Source organism: Elgaria multicarinata, chromosome 14, assembly GCF_023053635.1.
Source record: "Elgaria multicarinata webbii isolate HBS135686 ecotype San Diego chromosome 14, rElgMul1.1.pri, whole genome shotgun sequence".
In the NCBI taxonomy this organism is placed as follows: domain Eukaryota; kingdom Metazoa; phylum Chordata; class Lepidosauria; order Squamata; family Anguidae; genus Elgaria; species Elgaria multicarinata.
Window position 1 is genome coordinate 32724763 of NC_086184.1, and position 22241 is coordinate 32747003.

The following is a 22241-nucleotide window of genomic DNA, read 5'->3' on the forward strand; positions in this document are numbered from 1 at the left end:
CGGTAATCCAGCCTTGAGGTTACTAGCGCCTGTTCCGCCCTGGCCAAGGTATCCCTATCCCCGAGAGGCCGTAAAGGGTGTAGCCGTTGAAGCTGGTGGAAGGCTGTCCGAGCCACAGTGGCCCCTTGGGCCTCCAATGACAGAGATGGATGCAAGGGTACCCCCAGTATCACGGATTATGTTATGGGTGTGTCCTTAGCCACTCTTTCTTTCAGCCACAGACGCCAACACCTGAGCTAATCAGTAGGAGGGCTGCATGGACCTGAGGTCTGCTACTGCCGGGGCCAACTGCAACCAGCCCCCGTTTGCCCCATTTCTGCCCCTGGCATGACCCTAACTCACCCCACCCGTATTAGTTCGGCATCTCAGCTGGCCTTGTTGCCTCTTCTCTACATCAGCCCTCCCTCCCATGCTGCCTGGAGGCCGCAACACCCACCCCACTTGCGCAGCCTGAGCGCTTGCAGTGCAGAGAAGGCGAAGGAGCACTGGGAGGAGCAGGAGGAGGTGGAGCAGCAGCCACCGGGTGGCTCGGCGGCGGGGTGCCTGTGCGTGGAAAGCCAAAGGAGAGGCCCAGTAGGGCCTGGGAAGGACGGGCCCAGTAGGGCCACCGGGAGGCCCAGTATTGGGCAAAAGGCGGGATACGAATACATGTAACGAGAAAACGTCGCAGTCCAGCACAGCGGGGAGGCTGCGGATGGCGGGAGGCTGCGACGCCTCCGTCGGTGTGTCGCGGGAGGGAGGGAGGCGTTGGCGGCTGCAGCCTGGCGCCTGCCGTGTCGTCTGGCCCACGCAGCCCCCCCGCCGCTCGCATGGGCAGCGCCGCTCCGTGCTCCTGCTGGGGGAGGAGCATGCGCCTCGGCCTGGGTGGGCAGGCAGGGCAGGGCAGGGCAGGCGGGAAGGACAAGGCAGGGCAGGCGGGCAGGGCAGGCGGGCAGGGCAGGGCAGGCGGGAAGGACAAGGCAGGGCAGGGCAGGGCGGCCCGCTCGCTCGCTCGCTCATTCTTCACGCGGAAGGAGGCGCCTGGCCCGGGTGCCTCTCGGCCGCCCCCGCCCAGGTGGAGTCGCTGCTTCCCTATCATCACATTTGTGCTGGAATCCGCGGGTTTCTTCCCCCGCCCCACTGTTCTCTGGGGCGCCTCCCCCAGTCTGGTGCCCTGCGGTGTGTCGGACTACAACTCCCATCACCCCCATTTCGGCCAACCCTCCGGAGGCGTTGGATTATGACAACTCCCCAACCTGGCTCCCTGCAGGGGTGTTGGACTACAGCTCCCGTCACTCCCAGTCAAGGCCGTGCAAGGCGGGAGCTGTAGTCCAACGCCTCCGGAGGGAACCAGATTGGAGGAGGCGGTGCCAAAGGCAACTCTTCCTTCCGCCCCGGAAGGAGACGGGGACCCACAGCCGGGAAAGGCTTCGGCTCTGCGCTTCGTGCGTCTCCGGGGCCGCGCCTCGGCACTCGCCCCCCCCGCTCCGCTTCTAAGAGCGCGGGGGCCGCCGGGAGCGGCGTTTCTGCGCAGGCGCCCGCGGCCCTGTTTTTCTGAGGCGCCGCCGCCGCCTTCGTCGTCGTCCTCCTCCTTCGGACGGCCATGAGCGGGGCGGCGCTGGTGAGCTACAGCAGCTCCGGTTCGGAAGACGAGAGCGGCAGCGCCCAGCGCGACGGAGCCGCCAGCGCCGCCCGTGAGGGCGGCGGCGGCGCGGACGCCCCCTCAGGCCGTTGCCGCTCGGCCCTCGCCAGGTGGGCCCCGCCAGCCCCTTCCTTCCCTGAGGCGGCTCCGAGAGCTGCCGGGGGTGGGGTGGGGACTTCAGCCACCCTTTCCCCGACCCGGACTGAACCCCTCTATCACCCCCCTCCCGCGTGCCGGGCTGGGTGGGGCGTGATGGGAGTTGTAGTCCGGCACATCTGGAGGGCGCCAGGTCGGGGAAAGGCCGCTTCGAGGGCTCCGTGGCGCGGCCAGCAAGGCCCTCCGAGGGCTCCCAGCGCCAGCGATCCACGCACGTCGTGCAGGGACCTCGTGCCGGAAGAGCACGGGAGGGCCACGCGTGGAAGACGGCCTCGTGTGGACGCCTCTCCCCCACCCCCGTGTCATACTCCGTGGATGGGGCAGGGCAGGGCAGGGGCGCCGCCTCGCTTGGAAGCCCCCCTGGCCTGTCCGAGCTGCTGGCCCACAGTTGCCCCCCGAAGCCCCCAGGGGCATCCTGTAGCCCTCGAGAGGTCTCCTCCTGGATGTGGCACAGCCCCTGCCCCGGAGAGGTCTCCTCCTGGATGTGGCACAGCCCCTGCCTCCCCCTGTGCTACTTCCCTTAGGGCGGGGCCTCGTAAAGAGCGTTCCAAGGTGCACCTTGCTGGGGCAAGGGATAGTTTAAGGAAGGGCTAGGCAACAACTACAACTCCCATAACATCTGGCCATTGGCCTTGCTGGTAGGGGCTGGGGAAAGTCATAGTCCAAAACATCTTGAGGGCACCGGGTTGCCTGCCTGTAAGGCTACCACCAGACTAAGAACTGGCAGGCCCTGTGCCTGAATCTGAACAGAGGCAAGCTGCCTTCTGCTGAGCCAAATCACTGTCCGTTAAAGGAGCCCAGTAGAAGCTCTCTTCTTTTTTCCCTCTCTGCCCCTTCCCATCCCAGTCTGTCCTTCTAGCTGGAACTGCGAACGACTGGCTTTCTGCCAGCAAAACGGGCCTCTACAATCAGCGATGTGGGGCAGAAGTTTTTACCAGTGCTTTATTTTTCTGTGGAAATGTTTCCATTTCATAAGTTCATTCGTAACAATAAACAGATGTCAATTGCAAATACAATGTTAGGCAAACTTGGCAGTTTCAAAATTGTAGATAAGTGGTTATCAGCATATCATGCATGGTTCTTTGGAGTGCTAAAATTTATGGAAGTGCAATTCTATGCATGTTTAAACAGGAAAATGTCCTACAATTCCCAGCGTTCCTCAGCCATCATAGCATGGCTGGCTAGGAAATGCTGAGCGTTGTAGGACTTTTTTCTGTCTAAACATGCGTAGAATTCCATCTTTAGTTAGCAGTTTTCAACACCTCTTAAATGTAAACAATGTAAAGCAAAATATATACTATTGTCTTTAAGTTTTTACAAGTATTCCAATAATAAAAAAATACAGTACACTATTTCAGTCACATTATGTGTGCTATATTTTCTCCTCAAATATTTCAGGTCAAATACTTGAGGTGCATTGGGACAACAATTAACATGGTGGTGCTTTTTTTAGCTTTGTTTTTACTAGATAAAAGTAAAATAAATATGCTAAATTAGATCACCCTATAGGACATCAGAAAACTAGCCTAAATTACATAGGCTAATTTTTCCAATTCACCGTTTTCCTGAAAACCCACATCACTACCTGCAACTGAGCTGTGGCACCTTTTCACTTGTCATTATGAACCTGCTGGTTGTGGAACCAGGATTAGGCAGTTTCTTTTCAGTTCTAGGAGTGGGGGTAGAAGGGCCCTTTCCCTTTTTCTGCCCTTTCCCCCTCAGACTCACTTATTTATGGACTCTATAGGCAGAAAGAATCTCTCTGCAGCTCTCTATCTTGCACTGGCTACACAGCTTTCCCTTGCCAACGATAGCTTCCAGCATCTGATCGCTAATTCTCTTGTATTGACTTTGCACATTTTCACCATCATTGTATACGACTGGTATGCTATGGCTGTCATTGCATCAGCAAGTTGAGTGCAATGTCCAGGAGCCAAGAATCAGCTGATCCATTTCTCTTGAGAGAAGAATATTTAGAGGGGAATTCTCTCTTCATCTCTTTTGCAGCGTAACAGCTCCTCGACTTCCTATACCAGACAGTGTGCTAAGTATGTTCAGAGACCAGGAGGAGAAAGAGATGGTGGTGGATGATAGCAGCAAACATGGAGGCCGCCTGCGAACCTTCCCCCATGAGCGAGGCAACTGGGCAACGCACGTCTACGTGCCTTGTAAGTCCCTTCAGCTCTCTACCTTCCAGTTCCATACTTCATATGGCTGCAGAATACTATTCCATTGATCAGAAGGAGGGAGGTGGCCAAAGCAACACTTTCAAGTCTGTCTGTGGCTGACAGAACATCCTTAACAGACACATGTCCACTGACACAAACTGATTGTAGAAGTAATGCACAGCTCTCTAGAAGTGCCCCCATTAGAACACATTCATAGTAAGGAGGGAGAATAACTTGTCTCAGCAGCAGTGGAGATCATATAACTGCTGTCATGTTCAGAAAGAACAGGTGGAACATGCAACAAAATGTTGCAGTATGGAGTACTCCTTTTCAGTTAGTCATGTTGCCGTGTCCTTCTCCGTGATACTCCCATCCCACATAGTTTTTCATCCCCCTCCCCCTTAAACATTGAGCAAGCTCTGCCTCATTGAGCTGTTTTTGGAGATCCCCGCTTTTTTTTTCCTAGAAAAATATTTTGTGATTTGGGTTTCCTGAAGACTCGTGATATCTCCCTCTTGTGCTTGGATTGTGCTCTTTTGGCTACATAAGCAATGGAATGGCACTCACAGACTCAGCACTGGAAATAGAGGGAACAAGTGAACTTGCGAAAAAATGTTGCAGTGCGAAGCATCCCTGCTCAGCATGCCCTCTTCCAGGACACTCCATTCCACTCCCTGTGCTGATGCCCCCTCCCCTGATTTTCTGTTTCCCCCACACCAATCAGTTTTCATTCAATGATTGCTGAGCATGCTCAGTCTTAATTGGGGTTTTGTTGCATCTCTCACCACCACCACCCTGGCTTAGGATTTTTTCTAAAGTTTTTTTGTGCTTCTGTAGAAGTTGTGATTTTCGTAGGTCGACTGATATCTCTCTCTTGCATGTGAATTGAGTGTGCTGCTAGTATATTTCTCACATGGCCTACAGTGTCTTCTGGCTCTCTGGACCACCCCTCTGGGAATTGCTTCCTTGTCCGCTGTGTGTGTGTGTGGTAGAGGTAGACAAGGAGATGGAGACATGACTGCTACACAGTGAGCCCTGGGGAAAGAGGGGAGCCCTGTAGTGATCTAGGGGGTCAGGAGAGTCCATAGGGAGAGTAGAGGGTAGTGTTTGTGTGGGGGTGGGAGGGGCAGGACCTGAAATGAATGGAGAGGGGGAAGCTTTCTACAAGTGGTGGGGAGGGATGATGGAAAGGAGCCCTCTGTATGTCCCCTAGTGGAGGGAGGAAGAGGAAGAAGCCCTGCACACCACACCATGTAGTAAAGAGGTGGGGTGACAGGGATAGAATTATGCAATGCTGCAAACTCCACTCACCATCAACTCTGGCTCTGCCCTCTGTTGACGTCTTCCATGAATCAAGTGCTTGTAATAGCAAAAAGGTTCCCCACCCCTGGTATATATAATGATGGATGTTTCAAAGTCTAGGGCCATGCTTGTGTTAACAAACCACCGAATGATTTCCAAGATACGTTATCCTTCCAGATTTCAGGGGCAGCCTGGTTTGCAAAGAATTACACTCCAGAGAATGCAACAACTGACTTGCTGACAAGGCCCACAAGTCTTGGCTTACAGCCTGTGAGCTAATCACTAGCCCCTCCCCAAGAGGGATTGAGCAGGAAGCAAGATTTCATTTGTGCTGAGATTTGGAAGAGTCAAGAGACCCCTGTTTCACCTCTAATTCACAGCCAAGTGAAGAGTTTGGGGGAAGGGTGTGTGTGCTGATGGGGTAGTGGGAAATGGATTTCTGGACACCTGTGCTTCTGGAATGAACTGCTTATGCATTACCAGACTAAGAAGAGGCAACTGAAAGCAGGGAGATCAAGTGATTAGGTTAGACAGAAGGACTTGGGGATCACTGTAGTTTGGAGCCCAAGCCAGGGCCAAGCGCTGTGCCCAGTGTTGTGGGAGATCCTTAGTTTGGTAATGTATAGAATAGGTTCAGTTAGGGCTTGCTATTTTGCTTGGGATATTATACCAAAGATTCTCTGTATAACTTTTCCTTTCTTTCCTTCATCTTAATAAACTACCTATCTACCTCTAGAATTGCGTGTTCCTCCTTTCAGGGAAATCTCAGTGCTAACCTCAATGCCTTTTGGCTGAGTGACTTGCTTCCATACAACAAAGGAACATAGGAAGCTGGCTTATACTGAGTCAGGCCACTGGTCCATCTAAACCAGCCTTCCTCAACCTGGGGCGCGCCAGATGTGTTGGACTGCATCTCCCAGAATGCCCCAGCCAGCAGAGCTGGCTGGGGCATTCTGGGAGTTGTAGTCCAACACATCTGGAGCGCCCCAGGTTGAGGAAGGCTGATCTAACCCAATATTGTCAACACTAACAAGTAGCGGCTCCCCAGGGTTTCAGGCAAGTTTCTTTCTTCACCCTACCTGAAGAAGCTGGGGGTCGAACCTGGGACCTTCTGCATTTATTTTATTTTATTTATTTAAAACATTTCTTGGTCGCCTTTCAGGGCAAAGCCCTCACAAGGCAGCTTACAATAAAATACATAAAATATTAAAAGCAATAAAATAGCAATTAAAACAATAAAACCAGCAAAGCATGTGCTCTGTCACACTCTCCTCATTTTGGGCTTGCAGACCAAACCAGAGGGTGCCAGCTCCCACCTATGTTTTAGCGGCCCCAGTTGTATCTGGGAGGTCCAAGGAGCCCCTGACTCTGAGTGGAGTGGATGAACCAGGGATGGTGGCAGCTTACGGGCTCTTTGTGATCCCTGCCTACCTCTCAGGAAGTTTGGGTAACTGCCATTCTTCCTCCACAATGATCAAATAAATTATCTTACTTTTCAATTTTAAATATTTCCAGAGTGGCTAACAACAAAAATAAAACAGCTAATATAAAAGAAACAATAAAACAGCAATGAAATTTCTAATCGAAAAAAAGAGGCAGAATAAAAAACAAACACCAAACACAGCTGCAACAATAAAACAGCAATGAAAAAGCCAAAGCGAAGCAAACCAAAAGCTTTAGAGTCCTTTTTTTAAAAAAAAAATTGACGACAATATCAGTGTTGCTTGGACGATGCTCCATATCTAGGAATGGACAAATCTATCAAGCCTCTTAGTTTCTAATTTTTTAAACTCAAGTTCATTCCATCCTATTTTGGATATGCTTAACAATGTTTTTGAAAAGTAAGTATGAAAAATGATATTTTCATTAATATATTTGTTTTTGTGCACTCTTCCCTTTGTATACTTTAAGTTGGAGAACTGCATCACAAAATTTGGCGAAGTGCAAATACTAAAGGATGGTGATGTTTTGGGTGTGTATCGGTTTGGGAAGAGTGACTCAAAATGCATACCAAGCCTAGGAAGAGATGGCTTGTCTAAGGTTACCAAGTGAGTTCAGGGCAGAGGCAAGATTTGAACAGGAGGCTTCCTGGTTTGCACTTTTTAGCCTTTACTATACTATTTTTCAGTTTGTGCAAAAAAGTAGTTTTCTCAGTAGCACAGCTTGGGGCCTTTGCTTGTGGGTCTGGGACAATGTGGAAATTACATTCCAGTCTTTTTTTCCTTGTTCACAGCTTCCCTGTAATTCTCATTTTGCAGTAGATAGCTGAGACTCTGAAAACAGTGACTTGCCCAGGGCCATCTAGTTGAGATTCAACCAAGGTCTGTAACCCATTCTGTTTTTCTGAATAGATGAGGCTCAAGAGGACTTCCTGGACCTGCTGCAACTTCTCCTCTTGCACGCTCGCACATATGTGCCTGTGCTGACTGCAATGACGGAGTTCCACATCAGCCTCTCTCAGGGGGTGGTCCTGCGCTATCACTGGATAAACCCTTTTGTCCAGTCTCTGAAGGAACACCTGTCGTCCTTCCACAGGTAAGAGTTTTCTGGATCTGCAGATTGCATATGTACCAAATGATGCCAAGAGGAATGGATCAACACAGTTTTAATTAAAGCAGCAAGCAGCCTCACAAGCAGAGCCAGTGTGGTGTAGTGGCTAAAGTGTTGGACTGGGAGTCGAGAGATCTGGGTTCTAGTCCCCACTCGGCCATGGAAACCCACTGGGTGACTTTGGGCCAGTCACACACTCTCAGCCCAACCTACCTCACAGGGTTGTTGTGAGAATAAAATGGAGAGGAGGAGGATTATGTACCCTTGGGTTCCTTGGAGGAAAAAAGGTGGGATATAAATGCAGTAATAAATTAAATAAAATAGAGTAGGGAAGAAAGCAATTTCAAAGTAACCTGGCAGGATTGCAGGGAACAGCTTGAGAATGGAGAATGTGAAAAAACGTGCATAGGGAAAGGAGCAAATATTGGGGCTGCAAAGAGCTGAAGGAAGGAAGAGGGAGAGCAGGTCTCTCTCCGATGGGAGTGGGGAGGAAGTGGTGCTTCTATAGCATATGGACAAGGGGAGCGTATCTTTGCCAGTTCTTTTGCAATTCTGCCAAAGAGGTAAACAAAGGACCTCACAGAGGTGACACAAAGGTGTTCAAGTCACAGGATTTGATAAAGCTGAACTGGAATGGCAGACCTTTCCCTGCATCCCTTTCTGAGGCAAAAGGTAGCTTTTCCCCTCTCCGTTCTGACACAATATTTCGGGGAGAGGACAGAGCTTGAAAAGGCTTTCTAAAAGCGTAAGGTTAAACAAAGTAAAAGTCTCTTATAATTGTGCTTTCCAGGACAGAAACAGGAAAGCTAAATATCATAAAATATTACTTGGTGAGCAGTTCTGAGGCTCTCACCTTGAGGTAAGATTGTCAATTTTGAAAGAGTTATCAGGGAGGGGTAGAGGAGGTCAATAGACTGAAAGACAATACATCGGAGACAATAGATTCGTTGACATGCCTAGCCTGGATGCCCAGCTGTGATGGCTGAAGGTTCCAGGCTGGAGTAGACTTTCCCTCTACAGCATGAGTATGTGTGCGGGGGTGGGGGAGGACGGGGACGGACGGACACCTCTTTCAGCCTCAGGGCTGGATTCAGTTTTGGAGAAGTTCTCTGTGGCCACGTTCCAGTGGTGAACAGGTCTGAAAGAGAAGTGGGTGGAATCAGGCAAAAGGGTTGGAGTAAAAAATGCAAGAAATACCAGTACATTTTATCTTAAAGGTCTTACAGCCAATAACTAGGCATTAGGGGAGGCACTTCAACCTTTCAGAAAGGGGGTTGGGGGGAACTGGCTTCTGCTCTAAGTCGTTGGCATCCGTACCCTGGTGGTCTCCCCTCTCCAGTGTCTCTTTTCAGTCTTCCCGGATTAGATGGATTCTCTCCTATGTTTCAGGTTCATCTGCAAAGCAGACCAAGTGAAGGTTTATACCAACCAGGCCCAAACCAGGTGAGTGAGTGACTATGGGTTTGCCCCTCAAATAGCAGTGGGCAGTTCTGCATCAAGTACTGGGAATAAAAATGTCAGTGGAGTAGTTTTGAATAACATTGGTTCATTTGCATGAGCCGAATATTTATGCAAGGAAGTGATTGGCAGAGGAGGAAGAGAACAGTTGGCTACAGAATCGGACTCAAAGAGTACCTATCAATGGAACCTTCTCAAACTGGGGAGAGGCAACGAGTGGGGTGCCGCAGGGCTCAGTCCTGGGCCCAGTGCTCTTCAAAATCTTTATTAATGATTTGGACGAGGAGGTGCAGGGAACGCTGATCAAATTTGCAGATGACACCAAATTGGGTGGAATAGCTAATACCCTGGAAGACAGAAACAAACTTCAAAGTGATCTTGATAGGCTGGAGTGCTGGGCTGAAAACAACAGAATGAAATTTAATAGGGATAAATGCCAAGTTTACATTTAGGAAATAGAAACCAAATGCACAGTTACAAGATGGGGGATACTTGGCTCAGCAATACTACAAACGAGAAGGATCTTGGAATTGTTGTAGATCACAAGCTGAATATGAGCCAACAGTGCAATATGGCTGCAAGAAAGGCCAATGCTATTTTGGGCTGCATTAATAGAAGTATAGCTTCCAAATCACGTGAGGTACTGGTTCCTCTCTATTCGGCCCTGGTTAGGCCTCATCTAGAGTATTGCGTCCAGTTCTGGGCTCCACAATTCAAGAAGGACGCAGACAAGCTGGAGCGTGTTCAGAGGAGGGCAACCAGGATGATCAGGGGTCTGGAAACAAAGCCCTATGAAGAGAGACTGAAAGAACTGGGCATGTTTAGCCTGGAGAAGAGAAGATTGAGGGGAGACATGATAGCACTCTTCAAATACTTAAAAGGTTGTCACACAGAGGAGGGCCAGGATCTCTTCTCGATCCTCCCAGAGCACAGAACACGGACCAAAGTTACAGGAAGCCAGATTCCAGCTGGACATCAGGAAAAACTTCCTGACTGTTAGAGCAGTTCGACAATGGAATCAGTTACCTAGGGAGGTTGTGGGCTCTCCCACACTAGAGGCATTCAAGAGGCAGCTGGACAACCATCTGTCAGGGATGCTTTAGGGTGAATTCCTGCATTGAGCAGGGGGTTGGACTCGATGGCCTTGTAGGCCCCTTCCAACTCTGCTATTCTATGATTCTATGAACACTAGAGTGCATTTTTTGAGGAAGGAAGACAAGTACCAGGAGCCTCAGCAAACTTTACCCAACTCCCAAACTTTACCTACATTTTCAGACTTCTGTCTATAGCCGTTGAGATTGTAAATTTATACTCTGTTCAAATGAACACACAGGCTGCTTTCACCCTTTAGAGCTGTAGCTAGGATCCTGTTCCACTTATTATGGCATATTATGGCTTCTCATTGGTCACAGCAGAATGGGAGTGTGTTGTCATCACTGCCAAGAGGACACACAGAGCAAGTGATAGGCAGTTCACTTCCTGTGTTTTTCAATCATTTGAAATACGTTGCGCTTGTTTTGTTTATTTTGATTTTTTTGTTTGTTATTATTCTGGGGCAAAGGAAGCACTTGTGGTGGCCTCCTTTGCATTAACCCTGTAGAGTTGTTCTGAGAGTCTATTAAACTGTTCCTGCAGGACCTTCATTGGCTTGGAGGTTTCTACTGGCCATTCTCAGTTCTTGGAGTTGATTTCCGAAGTGGACAGAGTTATGGAGGATTTTAATCTGACACCTTTCTACAAGGTTAGGCTTTACATGTTTTCAGGTAGGGAGTGGGGTGTGTTGCAAAAGTCACTGGTGCACAGTAATGAAGGCTGTGGGATGGCGGTGGCAGTATACTTAATATACTGCGGGATGGCGGTGGCAGTATATTTAAAATGTACATAATAACCTGTCAAAGTATATATTTAATCCCCACCTCCAAGTTTTATTCCTCCCCCCAAAGGTATTAACAGTAAAGCTGTGCACAAATGACCTTGCACACTTCTCCACCCTACTTTTGGGCAAAGAAATTGCAGGGACCCTTTCACTGCATTTCTCCACGGGGAGCAGAAATTCTGCCACAGAATCCCACAAGTAAAACTCACCATTGGCAAAGGGTCGCAGCCCAGCTTCTTTCTTTTTGTTCTGGAGAGAGAGTGTGTGTGTGTGTGTGTGTGTGTGTGTGTGTGTGTGTGAGAGAGAGAGAGAGAGAGAGAGAGAGAGAGAGAGAGAGAGAGAGATGTTACTGCAGGAGGCAACAACAACGACCATCTTGACAGCCTGGCCCCCATTTTGCACCCTCTACAATGCAGGTATAAGGGGACGGCGTTGTGTCTGGGTCCACGGAAGCGGTGGAGCTAGTGCTCTGTCAAAAGCTGCCCTCCAATTTCCTGAAAGTTTTCTTTCCCCTTGGAACAGGCTTCCATTTTTTTCTGCCCCATTCTCAGAGCACTTCATAGCTTTCTTTGAATTTCTTGTGGTGTTTTTGAGCTTACCTAATCGCTGGGAGGCAAATGAGGGCACAGTGTGTGTTTTCTTTCTATGACACCTCTGTCTGTCTGTTGCTCTGCAGCCTCCCAGGCTGTCTGCACCTCCTCATGACGTCTTCCCCCAGGCTTTATTGAAATTTGGGAAGCTGTGGTGGCTACAGGCTGCTGGAGAGATAAATGTGCAGTGAAGGACAGGACACTCATGTAAACTCCTCGGCCACATTATAATAAGTAAGGCAGGCACAAGAACCCCAAATCCAATCCATGAGAAGTTCCATGAAATGTTCTTACCCTCTGAATTTCTTTTCAAAAGCAATTCCTTTTCTATCAAATTGAATGAGAATGGTCGAAAAATCTGGGAGAAATTTTTGGCACAGTGCTACACTCATTAACAGTGCTTTTGAACCTGTTCAGACTCTGGCAGGTTTCTAGAAGGAGGGAGTTCCACAGGGTGTTACTTGCTTTCTCAAAGGCACTCTTGCGCTTTTTCCTGTGTATCTTTGCAGCCAGCCCTGCAACATATGTAAGTCATGAGGCAAAATATTTTGGGATTCTGGGGTGGAACGTAGGAAGCTGCCTTATCCATTTGGCCAGCAACGCAGGTCTGTCCTAGTGTTCGGTTTATCTGTATGCCGCCCTAAGTTCCCAATGATATTAGGCAGGATACAAATGTTTTAATAAATATAAACCCCTTGGTCCATCTAGGCCAGTATTGCTAGTAGGGATGTGCTCCGCTTCTAATTGGACCGGCGAATTAGAAGCGGAGCGGGGGGCTTCGCCTGCCCTTAAGGCGGAGGCGAAGAGGATTGGGGGGCCGGCGGAGCGTGGCAAAGAGGATCGAGGTGAAGGCGGATCCTTCGCCTCGATCCGGAGCTCCGCCGGAAAGGTAAGTGGGGTTTACCGGGCCCTGCCGCTGTCGCTGTCGCCCATGCGGCGACAGCGGCAGGGCCCGGTAACCCCTCCGCCCTCCTCTCCCTTACCTGAATACCTTTATTGAATAAGTCTACTGACCATTTCAAAAAAATCACATATTATTAAAAACAAACAAATACTTAAAATTTATGATTTAAAATTCTAAAACAATATACAGTTCATAATTAATACATTATATATGACTAACAGTTAATAAAACCCCACATATATTGCAACATTTGATAAAAACTTATTAATTAATCCATTTTTTCTAATTCTTTTTTCCTTATACTGGCTGCTTTAAGAGCGAAGAGAGCAACCCTCTGGGTCACAAAATAGTTAGAACCGCGTAGGAGAAAGGCCAATTTATCCTTGGCTGACCAGTCTCTCATGCGTATTAAAAACATAGATAGATAATGTTCTCTACATTTTGAATATAAACAACATTCAAGTAAATAGTGAGTTAAATCTTCAATTTCAGGGTTGCCACATATACATAGTCTATCTTTCGATGGAATACCTTGGAATCTACCCTGTAACATCATTGTGTCCATCAGCTCGAATCGAAGCCGGGTAAAGGCTACTCGATGGGCCCGTTTCATAACAAAAAACAAATATTTTTCTTCTTTGAAATGGAATTTTGTTTTGGCTAGCCATTTCATGGCCCTTGATTTTGACACTGCCGCTATATCAGACTGCCTTCTAATATCTGAAATCCTGAGTTTAATGGCATTTCTTATATTGGTGTTTGAAATGCTAAGTGCCTGCAGACTAAAGCCATAGTTTGGTAGCATCTTACTAAATTTATAAAGCCAGGAAGTTTTTAAAGGTTTGGCCATCTGCTCGAGAAGACACATCTTTGGAAGCCTGGCTTCATTCATCGAAACTAGCTTGAACCAATAATTAAATAGCCTACAATGTATTTGGTCTAAAACAGCCAAGATACCTAATTCCGATCTAAGCACGTATGCTGGACAGGCAAATGCAACCCCTAGAATCATACGAAAGAAACGGTTTTGGACCCTTTCTATTTCCCTACTTTTAGAAAAGCCCCAGATTTCAGCCCCATAAATTATTATCGGCAACACTTTAGCCTTGTACACATTAATTACTGGCAAAAGAGAACCAGGATGTCTATAGCCTGGGTCCAGCTCCAGCTGAGAGCCCCCTCCCTCCTGCTGTCAACTGACACTGCAGAGGCCATCAGTGAGGGAGGAAGCAGCAGCCAGGCACTTCTCCACCGTGCCTGGGTCCAGCTCCAGCTGAGAGCCCCCTCCCTCCTGCTACCAACTGACACTGCAGAGGCCATCAGTGAGGGAGGGGGCGGCAGCCAGGCACCTCTCCGCCGGGCCTGGGTCCAGCTCCAGCTGAGAGCCCCCTCCCTCCTGCTACCAACTGACACTGCAGAGGCCACCAGTGAGGGAGGAAGCAGCAGCCAGGCACCTCTCCACCGGGCCTGGGTCCAGCTCCAGCTGAGAGCCCCCTCCCTCATGCTACCAACTGACACTGCAGAGGCCATCAGTGAGGGAGGAAGCAGCAGCCAGGCACTTCTCCACCGTGCCTGGGTCCAGCTCCAGCTGAGAGCCCCCTCCCTCCTGCTGTCAACTGTCTCTGGAGAGGCCACCAGTGAGGGAGGAAGCAGCAGCCAGGCACCTCTCCACCGTGCCTGGGTCCAGCTCCAGCTGAGAGCCCCCTCCCTCCTGCTGTCACCTGTAACTGCTGAACTTTCCAACTAAGATTGTAGTGCCTGAGTTTGCTTTCCTTTTCCCCCTCCTCCTCCTCCTCCCTCCCAATCCCCTTTCCTTTTGTGTCATGTCTTTTAGATTGTAAGCCTGTGGGCAGGGACTGTCAAGAAATACTTTTGTAAGCCGCCATGAGAGCCTTTTTTGGCTGAATGGCGGCATAAAAATCCTTAAATAAATAAATAAAAAAAAATAATTCAAGAGCTTGTTCAAGGATTTTGCACACACCGTTGCCTTTAGTTCGTTTCTTTTTAACTGCAGTGCCCAAGAACCTGAGGAAGTAAACTCTAAGCCAAGATAGATAAATGAATCCACCTGGTCAATTTCATTAGAATCCAAAACCCACTTATATCGCTTCTTTTTCTTTCCAAAGACTAACACTTTTGATTTCTTACCATTAATTGTTAAATCATTTTCCCTGCAATATAAACTAAATTTTCTCAGAAGCCTCCGCAAACCAACCTGTGTGGTAGAAAACAAAATCATATCATCCGCATAAAGGAGGATATTCAACGATTTATCCAGTATCCTTGGCATATGAAGCTCTTGACTATGTAGTGCGGAAACTACATCATTAACATAGAAATTGAAGAGGAATGGCGCAAGAATACAACCCTGACGAACTCCTTTACTTGTGGGAATGTCGTTTGTTAAAGCTTGGTTTACCCCTGTTCTAACCTTTAAACGGGTATCTGTATAGAGGATCTTTATAAGAAAAAGGAGTCTCTGATCAATGTTTGTTTTAGCCAACTTATCCCAGAGAAGACTTCTATTAATTGAATCAAAGGCTGCAGTTAAATCGATGAATGCTGTGAAGAGCTGTCCACCCTTTGAGGTGTATTTAGATATCAAATGAGATAGTGTGAAACAATTATCAATAACAGACCTTCCCTGCCTAAAACCTGCCTGCTCTTCTACCAAAATAGCATTTTGTTCCGCCCACTCCTCTAATTTTTGGTATAAGAATCTGGCATAGATTTTTGCAGGGATATCTATTAAACTGATAGGTCTATAGTTACTGGGGTCTCTGCGATCACCTTTTTTAAATAAGGGAATTACTATGCTAAGTTTCCATCCATTAGGTATACGACCAGTATTACTTATATGAGTGTAGAGGCCTGCAAGAACAGAAGCCCACCAGTCAACATTGTCTTTAAAAAGTTCTGGCGGCAAAAAATCTTCTCCAGGAGCCTTATTATTCTTTAACATGAGAATGAGAGGCTTTATTTCTTGTTTTAAAATTGGAGGCCATTTGGGAATGGCATCAATGTCTTCTGCAACATTTATTCCTTCCCCGTTTGCCTTATCCCTAAATAGTTCGAAATAAAAGTCTTCCCATACTTTAGCAGATACAGGAATCTCTACACTATAATTGTCTGTTCTAAATCTGGCAGATACCATACGCCAAAAACTTGCTGAATTTTTGTTTCTGGCCGCCTGTTTCAACTCTGACCAACTTTTTGCATAATAATTAATTTTCTTATCTATGAGTAATTTCTTATAATTTCGCCTAAGTTTAAGCATAAGTACATGTGCTTCATTGTCCAAGGTATCACGAGCAATCCTCATTTGTTTTCTCAGTCTATTCCTTGAAACTCTACAATCTGCATCAAACCAAGTACTTTTTATATTCCTCAGACCATTTCTACTGTCCCTTTTTAGTAACCAGGGTTTAATTTGTGAACAAATTGTTTGGTATGCAGACAGCACAGACTCAATGTTTGTATCCAGAGCACATATCAGATTTCCCAGGGCTATTCCCTCATTTGATTTCAGACAGGATTTGAGATTCTGGGTATTCACATGCTCCCATCTTATTCTTTTCTCACTAACAATGTCTAGCCTACTTGACACATACTTGTCTAACTGGGTCACTAATCTACAGTAAGGCCCTCCTCCCCCTTGGTCCCTTACCGGGCTCTGCCGCCGTCGCCGCACGGGTGGCGAAGGTGGCAGGGCCCGGTAAACCTCCCGCCCTCCTCTCCTGGCCTTACCTGGCTCCACTCCCCTCCACTGCAGAGCTCCAATTCGGAGCCGGAGCTCCGCAGCAAAGAGGAGCGGAGTATAGGCGGAGCGGAGTGGAGCGGGCCGATCCAAAATTTTCGGATCGGCCCGCGGGGCGGAGCGGGGGGTCCGTGCACACCCCTAATTGCTAGCATTAACTGGTAGCAGATCTCCAAGGTTTCAGGCACAAGTATTTCCTAGTTCCAGCTGGAGATGCTGCCGGGCATTGAACCTGGGTCCTAGTGCACGCCTAGCAGGCGCTCGGTCCCTGCAGAGGCCAGTGCAGTTTACCTCTCACAGGTGGGGCAGAGGACTAAAAAGCAAGTTGAAATTCCAGCTCACGAAAAGGGAGGGGGCTGTCGCCTTCCATTTGGCCAGAAGTGTATACCTGTCGTCCTAGTCATCTTCAGGTAGGTCTGGGAAGGATCCCTGCCTGCATTCCTGGAGAGCCGCTACCAGTTGGTACTGTGCTAGGTAGATCAATGGCAGTTTCTGACATTCCAGATTCTTATTAACAAGAAGATATCCAGGTTTCTCTCAAAGATAAACTATGTAATGGGATATAGATTATCTTCTGAGATTGTACTTTATATTTTAAACTGGAGGGGGGGCGGCAGCGCGCCTGTGAATGAGTCCCCAATGCGGTGCCCATGGGAACCCATTTTTTAAAAAAGTATTTAATTTTTTTATTCTTTTCATTTTTTTAAACCTACATACATGGATTTGAATGAAACGCATACACCTTTCTATCAATTAAACATGAGTTTCAATCACAGTGGACCAAATATCCAAATAAGTATCTAGTTGAAGGTGGTGTCTATATGCCACCTGTTCAAATACTGAAAGCCTTGTAGTGACCTCATTCCATTGCTTTATAGGAGATGTGTTGATCTTCCCAATGCTGTAATGTCAGTCTTTTAGCTGTCAAAAGGGTGCAGAGAATCCATTTATGCTGACCATTTGTTAAATGAAGCAGGTATATAATTTAAACGAGCATGTACATCAGTGAATGTTAACGACTGTTCCAGTACAAACTTTATCTGTGTAATAGCCTCCTCCCCTCAAAAAGCAAATACTGGACATTGCCCAAATATATATTTAAAAGATGAGCAATTAGCCAAATTAGATGATCCCTTATTAAAGAGATGTTGCAGTACCCAATAGGCATGAAACAAATGTTTTTGCTGAATAAGATGCAGCCGAAGATCTGTAGAGGCAACAGGTCGACGCCAAAGCGATGATCCGCTGAGTAGGCATTTTGTGGTGGTGCCCACAATATGGTCTCTATGAAAAGTTTACAGCTTCCTATTTGGGGTGGTTTCATTGCCTCCTTTATTAAAGGCATCTTTAAAGTTTACTTTTCCATACAGAAAAGAATTTACACCTAAATACTTCACTGGTCCCAAAAAGATCTGGCAGCAACGTTATATCCTTCTTACAGAGCTTTGCTAAAAGCCCACGTGACTGCCCAATTACATTCCGTGACTGTGTTCTCATGACATGATAAGCCAGAATGAAGTATTGTGAATTAGCTGTGCGCTGGTGCATGCAGCCCATTCACTTCCACATCATGTTTCCCCACTATAGTGACCACTGAACAAACCAGAAAGGGTTTGTTTACTGTGTTTCTAAACTGGGAATCCTGGCTTGTTTGGGGGCAAGCTAGGAATCATAAGCAAACAACAAATCCTGGCTTGCGATTCTGGTCTGTCAGTGGAGTGACAGGCCAGGAATTCCAATTCAAACAACATGTGAAACAAACCTTGCCTGGTTTGTTTAGCTGCCTCAGTAGTGGGGAAGAGCACCAATGAGCAGCTCAATCCCCATAAGTCAGAATTCTGGAAATTTCCCCATGACAAACATTTTAGATACTCTCCTGGGATGTCCTGCTTGAGCTGGCCCTCATATATGCTGAAACATAGCACGATACACTAAACCTCTTCTCCAATCCCCATTTGATATGTCCACAGACATCACAACAAAAACATGGCCACTACCACAAAACCTCTCAGCCCTTGTCCAAGGGCCCCATCTCATGGAAGAAAGTTAATGGTCAGTGATAATGAATGTCAGAAGTCCTCAGATGTTGGGTGGGCAGTGGTGCCTTGCCGAGTTGGTGCAACCTGCTCTGATTCAAGGCATCTGGTTCTTCCTGCTTCTATCCAGAATCCATCATTCCATCTCAGCCTTGCATGGTGTGTTGGGAACCTCTCTAAAGAACTCGAAGGCCGGTGTCTTCTGGAGCTGCAGGTAACCAGCTTGAGTATCTTCAGCTAGTTCTGGAGTGAACCTAGGGTTTTAAGGAATCCGCTGGCTTTGAAAGTTGGAATGGGTGTACGTTCATGCATGGGCTTGCTTAGAATAGCCTTCCCCAACCTATTGCCCTCAAGATGCTATGGGCTTCAACTCCCATCATCCCCGGCCACCATGGCCAATGGTCAGGAATCTTGGGAGTTGTGGTCCAGAACATCTGGAAGGCACTACACTGGGGAAGTCTGGCTCATAGCATTCCCTGAGATCCCATTTCATCTTGTAGAAGCGTTCAAGGCAGCAACTTGTGACGAAAAGCTTTCTTGGTTGCTTTGTACCCTTTTTCAGTAGGGAGTTCCAAAGAGGGTGTCACAATCGCGACGGCCCTCTACGCACCTTCTTAGTCCTGTAAAGGATGGAAGATGGAGCAGGGGGCAGGGAGGCATGTATAGGAGAAGGTCTTCCCTGACGAATGCAGGGCTCTGGTTCTGAAGGGCTTTGCAAGTCCAAACTAGCACCTTGAATTGGGCCTGCAACTCATTGATAGCACAGTAGATCTGCCAAAGTGGGAGTATAAAGCCCTCCTACGGACAAACCCCACATGTCTGTCCCCTAAATGCTCCTGGGCAGGTCAGACCCCGGGGTTCTGAATGACTAGACTCTCCGCTCCTTGGTGTTTTTCAGGAGATTGTGGATGGGTTTGAGGACTCTTCGTATCTTCTGCGAATCCCTGGGGCTGAAGTTCGTTGCAAGTCTGGCAAGAAGTTTTTCTCCTTCCCTCTGCGTTAAGAGCCCCAGAACAGCGGCGTACTGACTGATTATGGGCATTATTAGTCCTTTCACCCAGGATGAAAGGAATGGTCAAACACCACCCACCGCTGGAGGCCCAGACTCGACAGTGGGGCAGCAGCAGCCTCCCCCATGGGTGGTTTTGCCTTTGCAGCTATGAGCCGTGTTGGGCTGCTCTACAACATCTGCTGGTGCTGCATTGCCAACCACCGTTTCATGCTAATGGGATTGCTGGGCGAGCTGCGGCATGTGGAAATGTGGGGCGCAGATGAAAGTGATGCTCTGATCCTGTGGAGGTGGAGCAAGATCTCCAGGACCTGACCTGGAGGGAGACAATCTTCCAATTAGGAGCTTTGGAATCCTGCCTCTCCCTAAAGCGGATGGTGCCCCACAAGAGCACCACTCGAGTTGAGAGCAGTAAAGCTGCCTGGTCGTCAGGCAGTTTCTGTTAGCTAAGAACAGTTACAATGAGAAATAAAAGTACAGAGGTTATTTCATTGACTGCTTCAAAAGCCACAAAACCTGTTACTGTCAGTCTTTCAGATAAACACCAGGGGGCAGCGGTGGCTCGGGAAGGCCACAATGTTCTGAGCTGCTGCCATATATAGGTTTAACCACCCTGTCTCTCTCCCCCCCCCCCCCCCCCCGCACTCTCCCCAATCCCATAAGATGCTTACAGGGGAAGAGAATTCTGAGATACTCATAAGGCCACAGTTCCAACGTTTTCTAGGGGAAACCATGACTGCTAAAGAGGCTTAAGTGTATTGAAGAGGCAGCAGTAAGAACCAATGGCCATTGCAAAGTTCCCTGTTAATGTAGCTAGATTGGAGCTGCTTGCTGCTCTCTCTAGGAAGAAAGGCCTCTTTTCTTTGCATCTTTTTCTCAGAAGTGACGAGAGTGCCTAGACCCCACTATGTCACTGTGACTCTGCAAAAGTATGCAACACTTTAATTTAGTGCCATCCCCTGATGCCTTACCCAAAGACTGTTCACCCAACTATGGTAAAGAAAAACATTAGGTTGACTCCATATGAACATAAGAAGAGCCCTGATGCTGGATCAGACCAAGGGTCCATCTGGTCCAGTACTCTGTACGCACAGGGGCCAACCAGCTGTCGGCCAGGGACCCACAAATAGCACACGGGTGCAAGAGCAACATCCTGCCCATGTTCCCCAGCCACTGGCGTATATAGGATTACTGCCTTTGAGGTAGCACATAGCCATCAGGACTAGTAGCCATTGATAGCCGTCTCCTCCACCTTTGTCTACATGTTTATTGATACTCTCAAAAAACTAAATGGTTAGTGACACAGGACTTTCCTTTGAGGAAGCCATGTTGATTCTTTTTCAGCAGGCCTTGTCCCTCTATATGCTTACTAATTTTGTCTTTAATAATACTTTCAACCAATTAACCCAGAACAGACATTAAGTTAACCGGCCTATAATTTTATGGATCTCCACTGGATCCCATTTGTAAAAATTGGTGTTACATTGGCCATCTTTCAGTCAAAGAATCAAAGCATGGTAGAGTTGAAAGGGTCCTATAAGGCCATCAAGTCCAACCCCCTGCTCAATGCAGGAATTCACCCTAAAGCATCCCTGACAGATGGCTGTCCAGCTGCCTCTTGAAGGCCTCTAGTGTGGGAGAGCCCACAACCTCCCTAGGTAACTGATTCCACCGTCGTACTGCTCTAACAGTCAGGAAGTTTTTCCTGATGTCCAGCTGGAATCCGGCTTCCTGTAACTTGAGCCCATGATTCCATGTCCTGCACTCTGGGAGGATCGAGAAGAGATCCTGGCCCTCCTCTGTGTGACAACCTTTTAAGTATTTGAAGAGTGCTCTCATGTCTCCCCTCAGTCTTCTCTTCTCCAGGCTAAACATGCCCCGTTCTTTCAGTCTCTCTTCATAGGGCTTTATTTCCAGACCCCTGATCTTGCTGGTTGCCCTCCTCTGAACATGCTCCAGCTTGTCTGCATCCCTCTTGAAGTGTGGTGCCCAGAACTGGACGCAATACTCAAGATGAGGCCTAACCAGTCTTGTGGTAGAGATGTTGATCTTAGGGACATGTTGCATATTTGAGTTAGAAGATCTGCAATTTTATCTTTGAATTCTTGGAGAACTCGAAGATGGATGCCATATGCGCCTGGTGATTTATTTGCTTTCAGTTTATCAATTTATTCAATATACTTAATTAAATGCTAGTATTTATTATTGGGTCATCTTAAAGAAACACTGATATTGGACTACAATGGATATGTTTGTTTTTCTTCATTAAACCCATTGTCTTTTTTTGCTTGTCTGTTTGGGGGTTCCCTATTTGTGTTTGTTTTCTAGGTTCAGGGGGAACATTCCTATGAATCCTAGTTGCAAGAAAGGGCTCATGTTGTCATACCTTGTTGTTTGGCCTCTATGAGAAACAGAATCCTGGAATAGATACATCTTGGGTTTGATCCTGTAGAGCTGTTTTAATGGGACGGGGACAGTATATTTTGTGGCAGAAAATAGTATAAACCCAACTCAGAACTGAATCTAAATGGCAAAATAAGGAAACAGAATTTTCATTGAACCACATACAGTAGGTCCATAACTATGCAGCGGAAGCTGCTGTTGAATATTTACCCAACTGGGGACAAAGTCCAGGACTAGTTTGATAGTCAAATAAACAAAAGGCCAGGAATTAAATGTGAGTACAATTTGCATTTGGAAGAGTTGAGAAATAAGGTTACTGTAGCCTGCCTGTGCTTAGCTGCACGGTGGAAGCTTTTCACCAAGTTATTCTACTTTATATTGATTTCTCAGAAGTTCCTAAAAGCCGTGTCT

The 22241-nt window shown here is 47.5% G+C and overlaps 1 protein-coding gene across 1 annotated transcript; it reads left to right on the top strand.

The window, feature by feature from the left end:
• Positions 1 to 1582: 1582 nt before the first annotated feature.
• Positions 1583 to 21710, top strand: USB1 (U6 snRNA biogenesis phosphodiesterase 1). The gene is made up of 7 exons (XM_063141482.1): positions 1583 to 1731; positions 3785 to 3945; positions 7599 to 7782; positions 9187 to 9240; positions 10891 to 10996; positions 18549 to 18632; positions 19317 to 21710. The coding sequence occupies exons 1-7, from the start codon at positions 1583 to 1585 to the stop codon at positions 19419 to 19421; spliced, it is 843 nt and encodes a 280-aa protein (XP_062997552.1). The 3' UTR covers positions 19422 to 21710.
• The last annotated feature ends 531 nt before the right edge of the window (positions 21711 to 22241 follow it).